The 20,308-nt window shown below is 36.5% G+C and overlaps 1 protein-coding gene across 18 annotated transcripts in view; it reads left to right on the top strand.

Moving 5' to 3' along the window:
• LOC140728745 (focal adhesion kinase 1) overlaps window positions 1-19,660 on the top strand; it is a 527,596-nt gene extending 507,936 nt beyond the window's left edge. For 13 of the 18 annotated variants that reach the window (XM_073047795.1, XM_073047782.1, XM_073047790.1 and 10 more), the window contains 6 exons: window positions 1,930-1,992; window positions 2,739-2,778; window positions 3,380-3,489; window positions 16,494-16,649; window positions 17,684-17,764; window positions 18,500-19,660. In XM_073047795.1, the coding sequence (XP_072903896.1) occupies window positions 1,930-1,992; window positions 2,739-2,778; window positions 3,380-3,489; window positions 16,494-16,649; window positions 17,684-17,764; window positions 18,500-18,715 (666 nt within the window). In that variant the 3' untranslated portion in view covers window positions 18,716-19,660. The remainder of the gene's footprint in view (window positions 1-1,929; window positions 1,993-2,738; window positions 2,779-3,379; window positions 3,490-16,493; window positions 16,650-17,683; window positions 17,765-18,499) is intronic. The other 5 variants (XM_073047746.1, XM_073047748.1, XM_073047718.1 and 2 more) reach the window with 1 other exon arrangement.
• Window positions 19,661-20,308: the final 648 nt, after the last annotated feature.

Raw genomic sequence — 20,308 nt, 5'->3', positions numbered from 1 at the left:
ATTTCTGTTCTAATTACTCATCCCTTCTATTCTGAGGCTGTACCCTCTTGTCCTGTACTCACCCACTATAGGAAACATCCCTCCAAATCCACTCTATCTAGGCCTTCCAATATTCGATAGGTTTCAATGAGATTTCCCCTGTTATTCTTTTAAATTCCAGAGAGTACAGGCCCAGGGCTATCAAACACTCCTCATATGTTAACTCTTTCATTCTTGTAACCATTCTCATGAACCTCTTCTGGACCCTCACCCATGCCAGCAGATCTTTTTTTCATAGATCAGGGACCCAAAACTGCACACAATATACCAAGTGTGGTCTGACCAATGCCTTATAAAGCTTCAGATGAGAACCTCAAATTGTATCCAAGACTTGCCTCTTTCATTCAAATGAAGCACAAATATTTAATTTAGTTCCTTCTCAGGGTAACCTTAAGGGATTTTCTCCCTGATTAGAACATTGAATTTCTTTCTATTAAAGAGATGGGTTGAAGCTATGGTATTGTTTTAGACTTCAAGTCAAGTCACTTTTTATTGTCATTTTGACCATAACTGCTGGTACAGTATACAGTAAAAACGAGACAATGTTTTTCAGGACCATGGTGCTACATGAAACAATACAAAAACTACACTAGACTACAGACCTACCCAGGACTGCTGAAAGTGCACAAGACAATAGGCACAGTAGAGGGCAATAAGTTGGTGTCAGTCCAGACTCTGGGTATTAAGGAGTCTGATAGCTTGGGGGAAGAAACTTTTACATAGTCTGGTCGTGAGAGCCCGAATGCTTCGGTGCCTTTTCCCAGATGGCAGGAGGGAGAAGAGTTTGTATGAGGGGTGCGTGGGGTCCTTCATAATGCAGTTTGCTTTGCGGATGCAGCGTGTGGTGTAAATGTCTATAGTGGCGGAAAGAGAGACCCCAATGATCTTCTCAGCTGACCTCACTATCCGCTGCAGGGTCTTGCAATCCGAGATGGTGCAGTTTCCAAACCAGGCAGTGATGCAGCTGCTCAGGATGCGCTCAATACAACCTCTGTAGAATGCAAGGGACTAATTGCCGCACAAAATAAACTATTAATGTAAACCATTTCCAAATTACAAAGCATGCAAATATAAAATCATACACTTTCAGCTCTGGTGCTTCCTCCACCTTTCTATAAAATTCTGGCTGATCTGATTGTCATCTCAAATCTGCTGTGGAGCCTTCTTACTCTTCTTGAGTCACTCTTGAGTATAGAGTTTATATAGGCTGTGCTCATGTCAGCATTTTTTGTTTAGGGAGGGAAAAATCTTTGATCCAAATAAAGACATTTGTCACAAGCCAAATATTTGAAGTATGAGTTTAAATAACACAAATAATAAATTGCAAACACTCAAATTCCCATGGGGATGGGGCATGGAACAAATTAATTGCAGACTGTTTCAGACAACAAAAAATGATGCAAATTTATATTGCCAGTGCCCATTTCTTTCACTGGGTTTTTAACTTCAACATTTCCACAGTAATGAAAGAAAGCACCATCATCTTGTTCAAGTAAACAAGAGCATGAAAAATATTGAATACATTTTATGACTTTACTTTTTAAAGGTCTTCATACAGTGTTTTCTAAGTTGTAATTGAATGCTGTTGCTGCATGCTAGAGCCAAGTACATGTAAGCCTTCCTCTGACAGGAAACTGGAATTAATGCATATTATTCTGATCCTGTGTATTTAATTTCTGCTGCAGAGAGTAAAAAGAGCTCCTCTGTTGCTCCTTGACAAATATTATCATAATGGAAGTTTTCAGGGCCTGTGTTGGAAAATTGGTAAAGTAACTGTTTTGAATTGTTTGCATTTATATTTTATTCGGTCAATTTTACTGCAACTTGCATGAGAAAGGGGCTTAGTTTATCTGGATATCTAAATCACTGTTTTTGTTCATTCTCTTGCAGAAACCTGATCCAAGATCTATGAGAAATAACGTTGATCGGGATGATGGGGGTCCACTTGATCCAGTAAGTTTTGGTGGCATTCTAACAATGGAGCAAGTGGACTGTCCTGTGAAAACTGTGACCTGTTTGCATTCTTAATAGCAGAAGCTTCTTATATAAATCTAAATTAAGAAAATGACATAAGGTTTGCTTGTATTGGCAAATATACTGAGCGATTTTAATTGGATTCTATTGAATTTTGAATCAAAATCAAATATGTCTTGTGAAATAATAAAAATTCTGTCAATTGAATCTGCCTCTTACTCTATATTTACATTAGCATTTAATGCAGCAATCCAAAATTTTGATACTTTCAGAAAATCGAACTTTCAAGAAGCCTGAAAACACAAGATGGTAATCTCTATAGTGCTATAGCACATCAGGTTAATGTGCCAGGAAATTGATGGGAAGTGGACCAAAGTTTCCTGAAATGTTGCCTGGAATATTCTTGGGTGGCTTCAAATGGTTCCAATTGCATCACTTTCTGGCATCCACTATTTATCTGGTTAGAGTGGGAAAGGTGAAAAGTAAACTGTTGACTATATATATATATAATGGGTGACTTAAAGGTGCAAATTAAAACAGTGAAAAGTATGAATTCTTTTGGTGTTTCTTCAGCCGTGAGAGTTACTTTCAGTCCTATTTTTCAAGAGCTTTAATTGAAAGCCCACATATCAAAAGTTAAATTATATTTTAAATTTGTGGTTAATCACGTATACAGTCTGGTTATGGCAAAGCCTACATTTTCATACTTTTCCTTTTTTCTTTAGACTGGTAACCAACACATCTATCAGCCTGTAGGTAAACAAGGTAAGAACTGAAATGGACCTTTCAGTTATGCTCAGTAAATGTTAAAGGATCTTAACAGGTGGAACACGGGTTGTTAATTCCCCATGCTGTGGTTGCTGAAAGTACAAATCACAATCATAGAACAAGCAGATGGCAAATAATGTCATAGAGAAAATATTGAATATTTTGAATATTAAGGAATCTAAGCATTGAGGTTAGTGCAGGGAAGTGGCATTAAAGTAAAAGATCAGCTCAGAGTTTTATTGAACTGAGCAGTTTCAAGAGGCTATATGGCCTCCTTTAGCTTCTGTTAACATGTGAACTGAACCTGAGAATTAAAATTAAATTTGTGATCTCATATTGTAATGGCTTAGAATTGGGGTGCTTGGAAGTGTTTAAATTCTTTAAAAGACTAATGCCAATGAGACTAGGACATCACTAGAACTGCCATGATGATTGCAGGAGATGATGGATGTATTTTAAGGACTGGTATCTAAAATTGTATCTGGGAAATATCCTTTCTGCAGTATATGAAGTGTTTCTAATTACATATTTTTTATCACACACTTTTGCATATTCATTAGTGTTATTATAATGTATTAAGAGTTTTATCCTAATCCAGTAGAGCATGCAGCACCACCAAAGAAGCCACCTCGACCTGCAGCACCTAGCCATGGAGGAAGTATCGCTAGCCTTAATAGTCCTATTGAAAGTTACAATGAAGGAGTAAAGGTTAGTATTTATCTAAAAACATGTTTCATGCTGGTTTTGCTAGAAGTGTCCACATCCTGTAAGATTAAATTTGTAAAGAAAATTAATGATGCACCTGGACAAAAATGATATGAATTTTTTGTTTAAGACAATGGATTGTGTGAGAGTTAATTTTCATGTAGACTACAGGAAAATCTGTATAAAAGCTTCCTTTAGTAAGCAGTCAAACTAGTTGTTAGCAATTACAATTGTGTGTTTTGCAAAAAAAGCAGTAAATGTCCAGATTCCAAGTGAGCTCCAGGAAGATGAAAAATTATCATCAAAATTGCTTCTTTTGTAATTTCTCAAAATACAGAGTTTTGACTACTTAAAATAATATGTTTTGTTACTGAGAATCTACATTTCAACTCAATTTCTTAATCTTCAAAGGCACCCGTCAGGGTGGAGGATGATTTGCTCTCATTTCAGTTCTTTGGGTTCTGAGGTGGTGGAACAGGGAAATGTTGAGGCCCACAGACTTTGCCTCAGATGGGGCAGAAAATGCTTGATGGGGTAGTGGATGGGCTTCTGTGTGCTGCCAGAGAAAGGTCTTGAGTTCTCAGTACTACCCCAAATGCCACAATTCTTTTTCTACCAAAAGTAAGACATGAGTTACCACAGGTTGGCAAAGGTATACCATTGGTTATACAGATCAAATGATTACACAGTGCATTGAGCTAGAATAAGGTAAACAGTAACAATGCAGAATAAAATATAAATGCAACTATAAAAGTGCATTCAAGGTAAAGGTTAAAGTGCAAGATCATAATGAGTTAGAGCATTAGAATTAGAATTTTAATAGTACCATTGTATGTCATAAAATTGTTTTGCGGCAGCAATACATTGCAATACAGTATATAGTAATAAAAACTATAAATTACAGTCAGTATATATAAAAATAAACAAGTAGTTAAAAAAGAGAGGAGAAAAAATACAGAACTGTTCAGGGGTTCATTTTCCATTCAGAGGTCTGATAGCGAAGGGGAAAAAGCTGTTGTTGAAACATTGAGTGTACATCTTCAGACTCCTGAACCTTCGCCTTAATGGTAACAATGAGAAGAGGGCATGTCCTAGGTGATGGTGTCCTTAATAACGGATGCCACCTTTTTGTGGCATCACCTTTTGAAGATGTCCTGAATGCTGAGGAGGTTAGTGCTCACAATGGAGCTGGCGGAGTTTGAAATTTCTGCAGCTTTTTCTGATCCTGTGCAGTGGCCATTCCATCCCAAATGGTGATGCAACCAGTTAAAATGCTCTTCATGGTTCATCTGTGGACATTTGCAAGTATCTTTGGTGACATACCAATACTCCTCAAACTCCTTATGAAATATAGCTGCTGTCGTACTTTCTTTGTTATTTCATCAGTATGCTGGCCCAGGATATTGTTGACACCCAGGAACTTGAAAATGCTCACCTTTTCCACTTCTGATCCCTCGAAGAGGACTGGTGTGTGTTGCCTTAATTTACCCTTCCTGAAGTCCACCATTATTTCTGGTCTTATTGATATTCAGTGCAAGGTTTTTGGTGTGACACCAGTCAACAAGCTGATCTCGCTCCTGTAGGCCTCCTCGTCACCATCTGAAAGTTGTGTCGTCAGCAAATTTATAGATGTAGTTTGAGCTGTGCTTTGCCACACAGCCACTGGTGGAGAGAGAGTAGAGCAGTGGGTTAAGCATGCATCCTTGAGGTGAGCCAGAGCTGATTGTCAGTGAGGAGATTATATTATTTCTGACCCGCACTGACGATGGACTCCTGGTGAGGAAGTTTTAGAGGAAGGGACAGAGGCCAGCTTTAGGAGCATTTTAGTTAGAATTGATAATATGATTGTATTGAATGCTGAGCTGTAGTCAATAAACAGCAGCCTGACATAAGTATAACTATTGTCCAGGTGATCCAAGGCCAAGTGAAGAGCTAGTGGAATTATATCCACTATAGACCTATTGTGGCAAAAGGCAATTTGCTGTGGATTCAGATTCTTGGTTAGGCAGGAGCCAACCTCTCAAAGCACTTCATCACAATACATGCAAGTGCACTCGGTGATAGTCATTGAGGCAGCTCACCCTGGTCTTCTGGGGCACTGGTATGATTGTCACCCTTTTAAAGCATGTGTGAACCTCCAATGCAGCAGTGAGAGATTGAAGGTTTCCTGAACACACCCACCAGTTGGTTAGCACAGGTTTTCAGAGACCTACTAGGTACACCATCAGGGCCTGACACATTGTGAAGGTTCACCCTCTTGAAAGATGCTCTGACGTCGACCTTTGAGACAAAGATTAGAGGGTCACTGGTTGCAACACGGATTCACATAGATGTAATATTATTTGCCTTTTCAACTCATGCATAAAAGATGTTGAGCATCAAAGTTCAAAGTACATTTATTAACTAAGTATCTATTCTATACCTATATGCAACCTTGAGATTCATTTCCTTACAGGTCGCCACATAATGAAGAAACCCAATGGAACCCATTTTAAAAAAAGACTCAAACACCCAATGTGCAGAAGAAAAAAACAAATCATGCAAACTATAAAAGTAAGCAAATAACATTCAAAATTGAAGTTCACGGAAGTGAGTCCACAGCCACAAAGCCAGTCATTGCTGCAACTGATTCAGGAACCCATTATTGCAGGCCACAGCCTCAGTTCATTGCAGAGACGAGTAAATTTTGCGGAGCACCGAGCTGAACCCTTGCCTCTGGCCTCAACCCCCTGAATCTGGTTCGGCACTTAAATCGGCCAAATCTCAGATTGGTCCTTGCTCTACGACTCTGGCCTTGTTGCTTCAATACACTTTCAGGCCTGGTCCCATTTGCCTCGACTCAGCCCATACCCAACTTTCCTAATTCGGCCTGGTGCTTCAATCAGTCGAACCACAAGTCTTTCCTTGCTTTCAGCCTGCTAGCGCCTTGACTCTGCCTTGCTTTTGGTTCTGCTGCATCGAATCGCCTCCAGATCCACTCCAACAATGGCCAAACATTAACTCATTCCCTGCTCTTGGGCCCTGGCCTCGCCACCTCAGTTTAGCTCATATACGCCACACTGCAATACTCCTGCACCTTTGAGACTTCAGTTCACACTGCAAAAATGTTAGGTCACACAGGCAGTTCAAAAGCGAAATTACATGCTATTGATTTCAGTAATTGTATCCCAGAAAAAGTCTGATTAATACACTAAAGCATTAGTACCATTCATGATGTTAGGTTTCACTTTGTAGGAAGTAATGGTCTGCAAATTCTGCCAGAGCTGATGTGCATATGATTCCGTCTCTAATCTCAATCAGAATTGTTTCTTTGCTCTTACGATGGCCTTTTGTAGGTCATACCTGGACTTCGTGTATCCTTCTGAATCACCAGTCTTGAACGTCAAGGATCTAGCCCTTAGCAGGCTACGAATCTCCTGGTTTATTAACGGCTTTTGATTTGGGTATATTCGGTGTGTTCTCAAAGTCACACTCATCCACACTCATCGTGTGAAGCCAAGAGTCCATCTTATCGTACAAAACGTTTGTTCAAGGGTCTGATAAAGATGGGATAGAAGCTGTCCTTGAGCCTGATAGTATGTGCTTTCAAGCTTTTGTATCTTCTGCCTGATGGAAGAGGAGAGAATAGAGAATGTCGAGTGAGTAGGGTCTTTGATTATGCTGGCTGTTTTACAGAAGCAGCGAATAGAGACAGAATCCAAGAGGAGAAGCTGATTTCTCCGCCAAATGCTGTGGGCTGACCACTGGACCCATTTGGCTCTAATTAGGGCATGAATGCTGGTGGTATTGTCCTGGAAGAGGCCACTGGCATTCGTTTACTGGCAGAACATCTCTGGTGCATCTTCAGAATGAGAAGTGCAGTGATGATTGATGCTCAGTAGATCATGAGCTTTATACCAGCTTTGAGGTCTTCAAACGCGCTTATACTGGAACATCCAAAACTATGATAAATTTGATTATTAATAGCTGAGAGGTGATTTCCAAGGTATGGAACATGGTCCAGGTGTTTGAATCTTATCATGGATCTTTCTTGTCAGAATGGAATATTGGTTTTGCAAACGTTAATGCCCATCTTCTCATCTGCTTCAATGAATAAGTCTTTGATAACTTGGAGATCAGCCTATGCACTTGAGTGCATACAAGTGCTGACTGTGTGTTGCAGCAAATTACTGAAGTTGGCATGATCTTGTATCTGGAATGAGGTTGAGCAGCTGTACAAATCTTGCCGATTAGTTCCATTCCTTTGGGAAGCTTATTAGACATGAGGTGGAGTTTTGGAGTGGCCCTATGGCCCATCATGTCTATGCTGACCATCATGCCTATCCATATTAATCCCTCTTCCTACCTTAAATCAGCATCCTCCTACATGCCTTGATCATTCAAGTACCTATGAAGATGTTTCTTAAGTGTTTTCCTGTCTTCACCACTTCCTCTAGCAGCTTATACCAGATGCCAATTACTCTATGTTGAAGAATTTACCCTTGGATCTCTTTTAAACTTGCTCTGTAAGGCTGTCCCTTAAGCCTATGCCCTCTAGCTTTAGACATTCCAACCATGGGATATGACACTGGCTGTCTACACTATCTATGCCTCTCATAATTTTATATCCCTGCTGTTGTGTCACCTCCTCAGCTTCCTTTGTTTCAGGAAAACCTGTCCAATATATCCTGGTAATTCAAGCCCTTCAATCCAAGCAGAATGCTTGTGAATCTTTTCTGGACCCTCTCAAGCTTAATCACATCTTACATTTAAGTGCACACAATACATTAAGGACAGCCCAGCCAATATTTTATACAGTTGTAAAATGATAGCCCAAGTCTGATGAATAATGCCTTGGCCAATGAATGCTGCTATGCCATTTTCCTCACCCACTATCATGTGTTTCTTTCTATGTATTCATACCTCTAGGTTCTGTTCAAAAGCACCTTTCTGGGACACTGCTATTTACAGTATCTATCTTGCCTTCATTTAATTTCCCAAGATACTTAAGTTTTCACTAGTCCAAGTTAAATTTCATCTGCCATTTCCTATCAAAAGTTTGCTTCTCCCAATTTAGAACTTCAACTTTTCCACTAATGTTGGGTTAGACTAGAACTAGAGGTCTTCAGTTAAGAGTGAAAGGTGAGATGTTTAAGGAGAACATGACGGGTGTGAATGTGGAACGAGTTGCCACCAGAAGTGGTTGATCTGGGTTTGGTTTCAACATTTAAGAGAAATTTGGATCAGTACATGAATGGGAGGTGTATGGTGGGTTATGGTCTGGGTGCAAGTCAATGGGACTAGGCAGAATAATAGTTTGGTACAGACAACATGGGCTGAAGGGCCTGTTTCTGTGCTTAGTGTTCTTTGACCCTGTGGCTAATCTCTTCTTCTTGAAACTAATAGAATTATGGTCACCGGTCCCAAATATTCCCCCACTGACATAAGATCCACTTGGCCAGCTTCAATTCCTAAGAAGAGGTTGAGTGTAGCCCCTTCTTTTGAAAGGCCATCAATGTATTATTACAAATATATTTAAGAAGTTTTGCCTTATATAAACCCTTGGTCCTCTAGCAGTCAATGTAAGTAAGAGAATTTAAAATTGCCATATTTTGCAACCCTGCATAGTCATAAAGGTTTTTCCTCTTGTACATCAACTCAGGTTTTTACCAGCCACAGACACTGCCTAACCTGCTTAGTAAACATTTTTTGTTTTCAGTTCTGATTTCAGCATTCCAGTTTTGTGATTTAGAATTTTTTTTATACAATTCCAGTAAAAATGTACAAGGATTGAAAAAATGCAAACTTTGCCGGCATTGAAAGAGGACTGTTGCTCTTTTTTTTTTAAAAGATGAATAAATTATTAAATAAAAATAATTTATGCAGTCTCTCAAAAAGAAGATGTAGAGTAATACTTCCAACTTAAATGTTAGAAACCATAATCCATATGTCATTAATGTGTCTTTGTAGTGTAACTTCGAAGTTGTTTTCTTTTAGCTGTTCTATAAGGAAGGACTTATTCATGTTAACATATATATGTTGTTTTAAACAAGCTTGTTCATTTGTACAGTACATATCTTTTTTCCACACTATTTTATCTTTAAGTTTTATCTTTCAGTTTGCATTATTGGCTGAAACTTTTTTTTAATTATTGTTGTTGACAAGTCAAACATTTTCCGCTTTGCTGTTAGTTTTGCCAAGCTGTTTAATTTTGTAATTTGTTTGCTCTATGATTTAATTTGCATGATTTTAAAGAATCTTTTCAGTTCAATTGAAATCTTTTGAAAATGAAATTATGTGCACAGCTTTAAAATTGCACTCTAACAAGTTTGATGCATGATATTTTTAGAATGCAGTTTCTTCACAGCTTTTAACATAGTTTGGTTAACTGCACATTGCATTATTTGTTTGCTTGCTGAATTTTTAATAATTGTTTTCCTTTTTTTCCCTTATTGGTAAATTTCTTTAACCTTCCTTCACATTGTGTTCACCAATAGCCGTGGAGGGTAAGCAAATAATATGTGCATTTTTTCTTTTATTTTAATCTAACTTTTAAATATTATATCTGTTCATATAAGGTGATTTGAAAAGGGTTGTATAATTCCAATGCATTTATATTATGCCAATTACAATATTTAAGTATATTTAGTATATAGTAGTGCCCTTTACATAAAATTCTAGGCATGAATAATTAAGATTTATTTAAGAGTGGTTCATTGTATTATGCTGGTCATTTCATCCATGCTATTTCCTTAGGCTCTTTGAAAGAACTCTCCAATTGATAACACTGCCGATCTGTTTCCCAAGCCCTAAAAAACACCTCATTTAAGTGTAAATTCAATTATCTTTTGAAAATTATCTCAGAATGCTTCCATCATCTTTTAAGATTATGCGTTCTCAAGTTAGATCACAGGTTGAGAAATACTTGATTCAGTAATAATGCATTATAAGGTCCAGTGAATTATTTTTTTAATAACTGCTACAATATTGTTCTATATGAAACATTTGAGAATTTTTTAATGTTTATAAAATTTGAAATCCAGTCATATTTGAAGACAAAATGACACAAAAGTTAATAGGTAACATCTTAATAGGATTATGCAACAAACACATAATGCTGGAAGAACTGAGCAGGTCAGGCAGCATCGATGGAAATGGATCAACATTCAATGTTTTGGAGTGAGACCCTTCATCAGGACTGGAAAGGAAGGGGGAAGATGCCAGAATAAGGAGGTGGGGGAGGTGAAGGAGGATAGCTAGAAGGTGAAAATGAAACCAGATGAGTGGGAGAGGAGGGGATGAAGTAAGAAGGTCGCTGGTGATAATTGAAAAAGGCAGAAGACTGAAGAAGAAGGAATCTGATTGGAGAGGTGAGTTGACCATGAGAGAAAGGAAAAGAGGAGGGCCACCAGTGGGAGGTGATAAGTAGATGACAAGAAGTAGTAAGAGGCCAGAATGGGGAAATGAAGATGTGTGCGGGGGGGAGTAATGTAAGTTATTCATGCTATCAGGTTGGAGGCCACTGAAAGGGGGAATATATCTTCCCCCTTCCTTTCCAGTCTTGATGACTGGTCTTGGCCTGAAACATTGGCTGTTGATTAATTTCCATAGCTTCTGCCTGACCTGCTGAGTTCCTCAAGCATATTGTGTGTGTTATTCTGAATTTGCAGCATCTGCAGGATCTCTTGTGTTTATTAATAGGATTGTGATCTCTGAGATTCAGAAATGTAGCAAAATTTGTGATTACTACTTGTCATGATGTAGGCAGAAATATAATTTCAAGAATGTTGATGCAACTGTAGATGATTGTTGCACTATAATCTTCCTAGCTAAATTTTACCTAGTGTCCAGTGCACATGGAGAAACTTCTACCCTTATTCAAATTGGGATCTGACAATTTAATCTATACAGCAGATAAGCTGGTCACATAAACTCTGTAAATCTCATAGCTTAATTGATAAACCATGGAGAGAAAAAGGAACAATCCTAGAGAAAAATGTATTTTTTTGTACCACCAGCAAAGACAAGATTCTTTATTTGAGTCTATTGTGCAAAACCAAGTTATACATTAATTCACTGTGTATTCATACTGAATATTTCAAATTTAAAAGTTCTAAAGAAAATATTTTGAATTAAAACATTCCTGAGGTGATTAGTAACTTCCTCTTTTCTTTAGCTTTGCCTATGCCCTTTTCTCATCGGATACTGGATGTGGAACTATCACTGTTTCTATAAAAAAACAGTGTTCTGATCTTCCTGTCCATAAACTGAAAATCATTACTTAAAAATTATCAATTTTTGTGTTGTAGTCTGGCATTCTGGCATACATTTTTTTCCTCCATCTCATCTATAATCTGAAAAGATGCGCTACTTCTTCTGAAGATGTAAGTTTGGTTGAATTACTGCAAGAGGAAAACCAAGCAACTTTACCATCTAATTAATCTCTTGTTCCAGAATTTATACCATAATAAACTAGTTAAAGCAAAAAAGTACAATGCACCCCAAAATGACAATTATCACAAAAATTGCTGAATTACCTTCCTTCCTTCAAGCTGTGGGTTTCACAGTAAATGTATTAGGAATATTCATTTGTCTAAAAGTGATCACTTTCTGTTCAGTGCATTGTCATCTCAGGGATTTTCTTCCGACACACTTGAAATGAATAAATATCTAAGCCAGCAGATACTGATCACGTAACATGAATGCTGACTATAATCTCAAGCTGGCATTTCATAAGAAATTCCCTAATTCTCCATCCCTGCTTTTTTAAAAAAAATCTTGCATGCTAGGAACCTTGTAACTGGTGAAAGGGCTGTGAAACGTCAACTGCTTATTGCCCTCCACAGATTTGCCTGACTGCTGAGAGTTTCTCCAACATTGTGTGTGTGTTGCTCAAGATTTCCAGCATCTGCAGAATCTCTAGTGTTTATGAATGTTTATTGGCACATGACTTCAGCAACTACACATTTTTATTCCAAGACATACAAATACTAAAATGTAACACAGGCAAAATGCTGGAGGAACTCAGTAGGTTAGGCAGCATCAATGGAGAGCAATAAACAGTCAATGTTTCGGGTCGAGACTGAGCACAAGCTGGCAGGTGAGGGGGGAAGGTGGATGGGTGGGAAAGGGAGGATGAAAGAAGAAGCTGCGAGGCTATAGGTGGAAGAGGTATGCCATTTTCAATTCTCAGATATTCAAGCATTATATATTTCCTTATTTTGATGTGGACACAATATTTTGATTCATTTTTACATTAGTTGTTCAGGTTTCAAACCAAATGGGGAAGTCCAGAAGTATTCTGATGCCACTGTATAAACATGTTTCTGATGCAGCAAAAAAAGGTCATTTCAAAGTGATAATCTTTAGATTCTGTAGTCCATGTTACACTCCAAAATGGAATTACAATTGATGAATAAATGAACTTTTTATACATGAGGAAAAACATGGACGTTGAGTATTAATGTAAATTTTGTAGTCTGGGGAAAAATACACACGCAGGACAATAAATACTTTTTCGGGTCTTAATTCCTTTATCTGTTTTAGATATTTTATTGCAGAAAGAGGGTATCAAAATAAGAAGAACAGTTCCCGCTATTACAATCTCAGTTTAACTTCAGACCACACCCTCATTACAAATGAAGTATGAAAATAACTAAAACAAAATATACAAAACCGATATGATAGCGGCAATTCTAAAAAAACAATACAGACAACATTAGAATCCCTCCAACCCTGTACCTTATACACAATATTAATAAATTAATTACACAATATAAATTAATTAATAAATACATCTCATCTCAACTAAGAGACACAGTATACTCACATTTGGCACACACACGCTTCCAAACACACATAGGCTAGACCTTGAAATGAGTTCTTCTCACTCACGCTACGTGAACAGAGATTAACACATTCACATTACTCTGTCATATTCATATTCGGTCAATGAAACAATAAAGAAAGACAAATAAACTTTTACAATATATTGCTTTCTAATTGAATTACTAAAAATACTAACCTAGTAGGCCAATGAAGGAACTTCGCAATCACGCTATTAGCACTGATCAATTTACTTGTGAAAATCTAAAGCATCCACATGTAAAGCACATCAAATTACTGATATTCTATATTTACAAACAAGTAAGAACGAATTTACATGGATATTATAAAATATTGTTCACCCTTCCTCACCAAGCCTGGGAAAAGCATTCAAACGTCGTCCTTTCTAGAACATGGCAACTCTTCATTCTTCACCCATGCAAAATGACATCATCGTTTTCCCTTAAAGGCACAGGCAGCTATTTTAGCATTACCAAGGTGAATGCTTATGTGTACTTTAACAATAAAAAATGATACTCAACGGTCACCTGGTTACATAAATATAGATCAATTTGGCTCTGATTTTACAGAAAAAAAGTTGTTCCCTTTTCTAGTCACCTTCATTTTATAATTAACCAACTATTTGTTATGTATGTAACAGCACATGTAATTGCTTGAATGTGGTTGTAATCACTTCTATATTTGCATTTTATAAATTAAAGGTAACCCACCTTTATTAATGTTTCTGTGAACTTGTTATGATGAATTGTTGGCAGAATCTTTAATTAGTATGCAATTTGGTAGGCTCCTGAATGAATGTTTTCTTGGAGCTTTTGTTTCTGTTCCACTGCAGAACTTTGGATGTTTGATTTGGATATTTGCTAACATCCAATTAATTTGTTCCATTTTAATCACTGTTTCTTATGCTGGAGTCTTGTCATTGTTAATTGATTAATTGACAACTAAATTAATGTCACACTGAAATATTGTGTTTGTTTATTGCCTGAGTTATGGTAATTTTGTTGTTTTGTTCGGTTTAAATGTTTTGTTTAATTGTTTCTACATTTTGTCTTGTTGATTGCATATTACATTAACCAAACAAAACTAAATGTTTCTTTTCAAATGCCTGTTTTGTATGTGTCTGCATGAAGTTATCAAACAAATCTTTCTTCAGAGTTCTGCATGTGTCCAGTAAAAATAGTACAGATCATCGTGAGTTTAACTGATGTTACTGGACGGTTACAGCTATGAATTGGCACAGTGCTTTCCAGTTTTACTAGTTGGATGTATTCATTATGGCAGTAACTGCCAATGATTGGAGTTAAAGTACAAAACTTGCAGAGAATAAGACAACTGACTCTGCTTAATTTAAAAATTGATACTACAGGAACATGATTCCAAGACTACACCAGTTACATCCTCTATTGTGCATACAAAAATAAATTCTAGAACTTTTTTTAATGGTTGGAACCAGGGCTGGCAAACCTTTTTGAGAGCATGTACCCAAATTGGTGATTATCTTTAAAATTCTCATGTGCTATTGTAATTTTGAGCAGAGATCATCATTGATTAATAAATGAGTAACAATAGTCATGGACTTTTCTAAGGAAAAAGGCAGAGTCTTGTTACTACTTTATGTGTATTCATTATTTTACTATAATTGAAAGTATAATGGAGACAGATTGAAATAAGTGAAGCATTTAGAAAGCTTGTTGAAAACTATTAATATTAATCTTTTAAAAAGACAGTTGAAAAATAAATATTCATGGAGGCACTAAACTACATACAGTATTTTCCATTATTATCATCAAATATCCAGTGTTCACTCACAAATAACAGAAGAAAAAATATAAACAGAATAAAGCCAATGCCAACTGGCCCAATTATTTACTATCAAAGTACTGATATATACACCAAGCCTGTGAGGATTTCAAAACATATCATCCAATGACACATATTCTTGCAACTGTCTATTTCTCATCAAACCAGCCTGAAACTTTTTCTGTGAAAACATCTCACTGCATTCATGTCGTAAATAACCATTCACTGTTTCATTTGGTAGTTTAGATCATCATTATGTATCTTTTCATTATGGCTAGGGTTTAAAGAATCAAGGGGTAGCACTGCATGTTGCATACCAACAACATTTTTTGACCTACTAGTTTAGGCATGCATGCTGTAGGTTCGCTGCCCCTGGTTGGAACTTTCTGAATTTATTTATGCCCTTGTTGAGCCTTTTTGTAATGGACAATATCATAATTGACACCACTGGTAAACAGTTAATTTCTGAACTATAAATAGTTCTAACTTTGGCAGACTCTTCAAGGAAGTACTTGAGGGAAAGAAATGCTGGGATGGGTTTTCTTTTGTTGTAGTTGAAATGTTTCCAGATTGCACTGTTTGGAATTATTAATTACTTTTCATTTGGTCAGAATGCCCTTCCCTCTTTTGGCTTAATTTAACAAAGGCACTAAAGTTCCTTAATTCCAATTTCATTTTAAGCTGATTGAAGAAGTATTTAAACTAATTTAACTCTACAGATTTAAAAAATACATCATGTAATTAAAAAAAAGTTTTGATTTGACTTAAGGAAAAAGGGTTAAAATGCAGCAATGCAGTTTCTGTTCTAATGATGACAAAATGGAATCTGATTTTATTTTAGCTAACTTACTGTACATGTTTAATCAGAAAGTGCAATTGGGTATACTTGGTGTTAATTTCAATTTCTTTAAATCTAATTACCACATGCTTTGAAAGAACATGCTATTTCTCAAATGAATGAATATTTTGAGAATGGATTCTTTAGATCAGTAGTATCTCATTGAGAGGATATGGAGTTCTCGGACATGAACAAAACCAGTGTGTGGTTAGTTAAGTACATAGCTAAATTACAGCCTTTAAATCACAACACTATTATTTTAAATATATCCCGTTGTGGGTTTTCTTTCTGCAGTTGATGTTTGTATGTTGTAGTTTGGGTATGCATTATTCAGCCTGAGTAGTAATGTGTAAAAATATCACATAGGGCACTAAACAGTATGGTATTATTGAGAAAGTGCAGCTAACAGCTGCCGAACATTTCGTTCAGTATATACCGTGACTTGTGTCTCTAAAATGAAATTGCTGGCAGTCATTGATATTCCTTTCATAATGAAAAAAATCAAGGATAGCACAATACTAACCAGCAAATTCTTGCAATCCAGATTCAGCCACAAGAAATAAGTCCTCCACCTACAGCTAACTTGGATCGTTCCAATGATAAAGTATATGAAAATGTGACTGGATTGGTGAAGGCAGTGATAGAAATGTCCAGTAAAATCCAACCAGCACCTCCAGAGGAATACATACCAATGGTGAAGGTGAGTAATGTTTATAAATGGATACTTCTGAACTTGTGAGCCTGACTAATTCATAATCGTTGGGAAAAAGTACTAATATTAGTGATTGATTGGTAAGAAGAATATATATACCATGGGCCTTTCACCCCTGGAGCCAAATTAAAGAAAGACTGATGTTTGAAACTCACCTATAACTGTTGGTGCTAGGGTTCAAGCTAAAATGGTTTTACCAACTTCCGGTCATGGATAAAACTACTTCTGATATTATAAAGCACACAGTCCCACTCAGAAGGAAACAAAAAATGTTACGCACTTGTATATTTTAAAAAATAATAAGTAAAAAATTGTTTACTTTGAGAATTAAGTATTTTGTAAAACTATATTTAAGAGGTTTGAAGCATTGAAAGCAAACAATGAGCTGAAGAATATTATCGTGTTTTTATTCATCGCAATAGTCCCTGCTGAATGTACTATTTACAGACTTTTGCCGGTACAGCCTTTCTAGGTCTAGCTGAAGGAAGATCATAAGTCCAAGTAACAGATATTTCACAGATGACTATTTGTTTGCAAGTGGCTCAGAAGGAAAAGCAGCTCCCTAATCTTGAGACTTTGCTTGTAAAACTGAATTTTGAGATGCAGAGGCATTAGTATTAATATTGTACTTATGATGTAACTTGTGTCTTTTTCATTTCTGTAAATCAAAGAACATTTTCTTTTTGTGATCTTGTAACTTTGTGATGCTTCCCACAATAATGGGGTAAGTTATATTAATTCATTGGCAAATCTTAATTCTGTTCTAAAGATGTGATGAAGAGTAACCCAGTAAGTATAAAAATAATATGATGCATTTTATAATTCACCCTGTCAAAGAACAATTCTTATGAGTACTTGAATGAAATGTTTTAGAGTGTAACAAATTAATTGATGAAATATTTAGTAAAATATTTCCGATAGCATCATTCAGTTTCATTAAATTTGAACAATGAAGCAAATTGTGTAGAAGATTGATGAGTACATTATAAACTGTGCTTTGATTCTGGTTAATGTATTCTCAGGAGGTTGGTTTGGCATTAAGAACATTGTTGGCGACTGTAGATGAAACTATTTCGTCACTCCCAGCAAGCACCCACAGAGAGGTGAGCTAATCAAAAAATCACAACCTTACTTGATTAATTAATACCTATTTACAAAGTTACTACTTAATTTAGTCCAAGTCAAACTATGTGTGAGTTTAGGTGATAGGTGTCACATAATTGACAGAGTCAATAATTCAAGATTTGTCATCCAGGATCAAATCTTTATTGATAACAAGTTATCACATAATTGAATTGGTGCTTCTTTATTTAGTGTTAAACTTAACTTTGTCTTGTGAATTAAAAAGTCTGTAAATGTGCAAATCCTGCCAGTTTTTGAAAAGTATTAGAAAAGTTAAAGACACACTGCAGTTTACTGAGTTTAAATAAATTAGAAAGTCATTAACCTTTGCTTGATCTTGTTGGTTGATTGATATTGTATTAACTATGTACATTGTGAAGATTTGCCTGATGTATTTTTTAATTAAAGTGAAACATAAACCTACAAATATAAATTTGCAAAAGTTCATCACCTGCATAACTGTCATTTTTGTATCTGACTACGTATATTTTCTTTGAAAATCTGTTTCCTTTCTATTATAATTGTGCATCAGTATCAATTAAACTGCCATTTATATGTAATTATGGATTTATTAATTTGGCTAAGTGCTGCTCAGTGCAGTTGCTCATTCTTAAGTTCTTTCACTGATACAAAATTCTATAATTCTGTTTACATATCACGATTTACTATGTTACAATGAGGCTGTGCCACTCTCTAACCATATTTTTCTTTTATAGATCGAGATGGCACAAAAGCTGTTGAATTCTGATCTAGCAGAATTAATCAGTAAGATGAAGCTAGCCCAACAATATGTGATGACAACGCTCCAGCACGATTATAAGAAGCAGATGTTGACAGCTGCACATGCATTGGCTGTGGATGCCAAAAATTTGCTGGATGTTATTGACCAAGCCAGACTGAAAATGATAGGGGGTCAGACGAGACCCCTCTAGCTATATGGAATCTGCTTTTGGCCAGGGTGGGCAGGGTCTTAGAATGATCACGTGATCATATCTGTAACCAGCACATGGAGTCACAAAGAGCCAAATTTAAAAACTTCATATATCTACATGTGTATAGAAGCCAAGAATGTGCTATAATATCGAGGATTCTGGGAAACCCAAGGGCTGAGAATTCTTTCTGCACAGTACAGGAACTCCAGACTGGAACTTTTCTCTCTGAATAGTAACAGACCAATATTTAGCTGCAATACATCAAACAGGATTTGAAAAAGATGTTATATTTTCAGACTGAAGTCATTTAATTGTAACAAAAAAAAGGTTTCTTGATTCTCCACCTCTTATGAATGGAGGTGCTCCTATATTGCAAAACCACATGTAAGTGTTGGTTTAAAAACTGGCATGTAGAATAGAGATAAGACTGAATTTTCCTTTGAGCAGAAATACATGCTAGTCATTTAGAGAAAACCTGGAAAAGATTGAGTTGCATTTGTTGATGCAACAAAAATGAGTGTTGTGTATTAATATTTCTTCTACAATTGTTTAATTTCATTTTTTTAATTATTTAAAATGAAAGCCATGATGACAATTAAAAGAAAATAGTTCATAACCATCTTGTTTCTGGCTTGTCTAGGATTTTCTTGGGAACAGTGTAGTATGCAGGCATGGTACATTTATTTTTAATTTTCTTTATGTTATATGTGTTCTCTGGAACTCCCTCCTTCATTTTGGGTATAAATTATTCTCAGGAAGAATATAATGAACTGTACAGCTATATGACCTATTAAAAAGGTGTTAACAAGAAGCTCAAGCTTGTAATGTTTTCTGCAACTTGTCTAGCATGTATACTTGCATTCTGTTTCTCTCATCAATTATAATTTGTACTTGGGTTGAACCAGCAACCCAAACATGTGAATAAATTGAGAGCTGGTACCAGAAGCAGTGGCCTCCAAAGCTTGAAAATTCAACCTGCTTATTCATCTCTTACAGGGAAATGACTTTACTCAACTGTGGGATTGACTCTGACTAACCTCTTACTAACAAATGTAGCTCCACCAGTAGTACCCAAAGCAAGAGATAGAAAACATAGGCATATTCCAAATGACTATTTTTATTTAAGATGTTTGTCTTTCTCACCTACTGTTTCCCTTTATCTTCTACAGGGTAAAATCTCTTAGCTTATGCATAATTCTTTGGCAACATATAGGGCCTTTTAAATGGTACGTAATTGAACATGGATAAAACGCAGGAAACCTAAAGCACAATACAGGCCCTTCGGCCCACAAAGTTGTGCCAAACATGTCCCTACCTTAGAAATTACTAGACTTCCCCATAGCTCTCTATTTTCCTAAGCTCCATGTACCTATTCAAAAGTCTCTTAAAAGACCCTATCATATCCACCTCCACCACCATTGCCGGCAGCCCATTCCACGCACTCACCACTCTCTGAGTAAATAACTTACCCCGACATCTCCTCTGTACCTACTCCCCAGCACCTTAAATCCTCTTGTGACAACCATTTCAGCCTAGGGAAAGAGCCTCTTACTGTCCACACTATCAATGCCTCTCATCATCTTATACACCTCT

This window comes from Hemitrygon akajei, chromosome 1 (genome assembly GCF_048418815.1).
Source record: "Hemitrygon akajei chromosome 1, sHemAka1.3, whole genome shotgun sequence".
Taxonomy (NCBI): domain Eukaryota; kingdom Metazoa; phylum Chordata; class Chondrichthyes; order Myliobatiformes; family Dasyatidae; genus Hemitrygon; species Hemitrygon akajei.
Note: the sequence above shows the minus strand (reverse complement) of the source record. Positions and strands in the feature narration are given on the sequence as shown.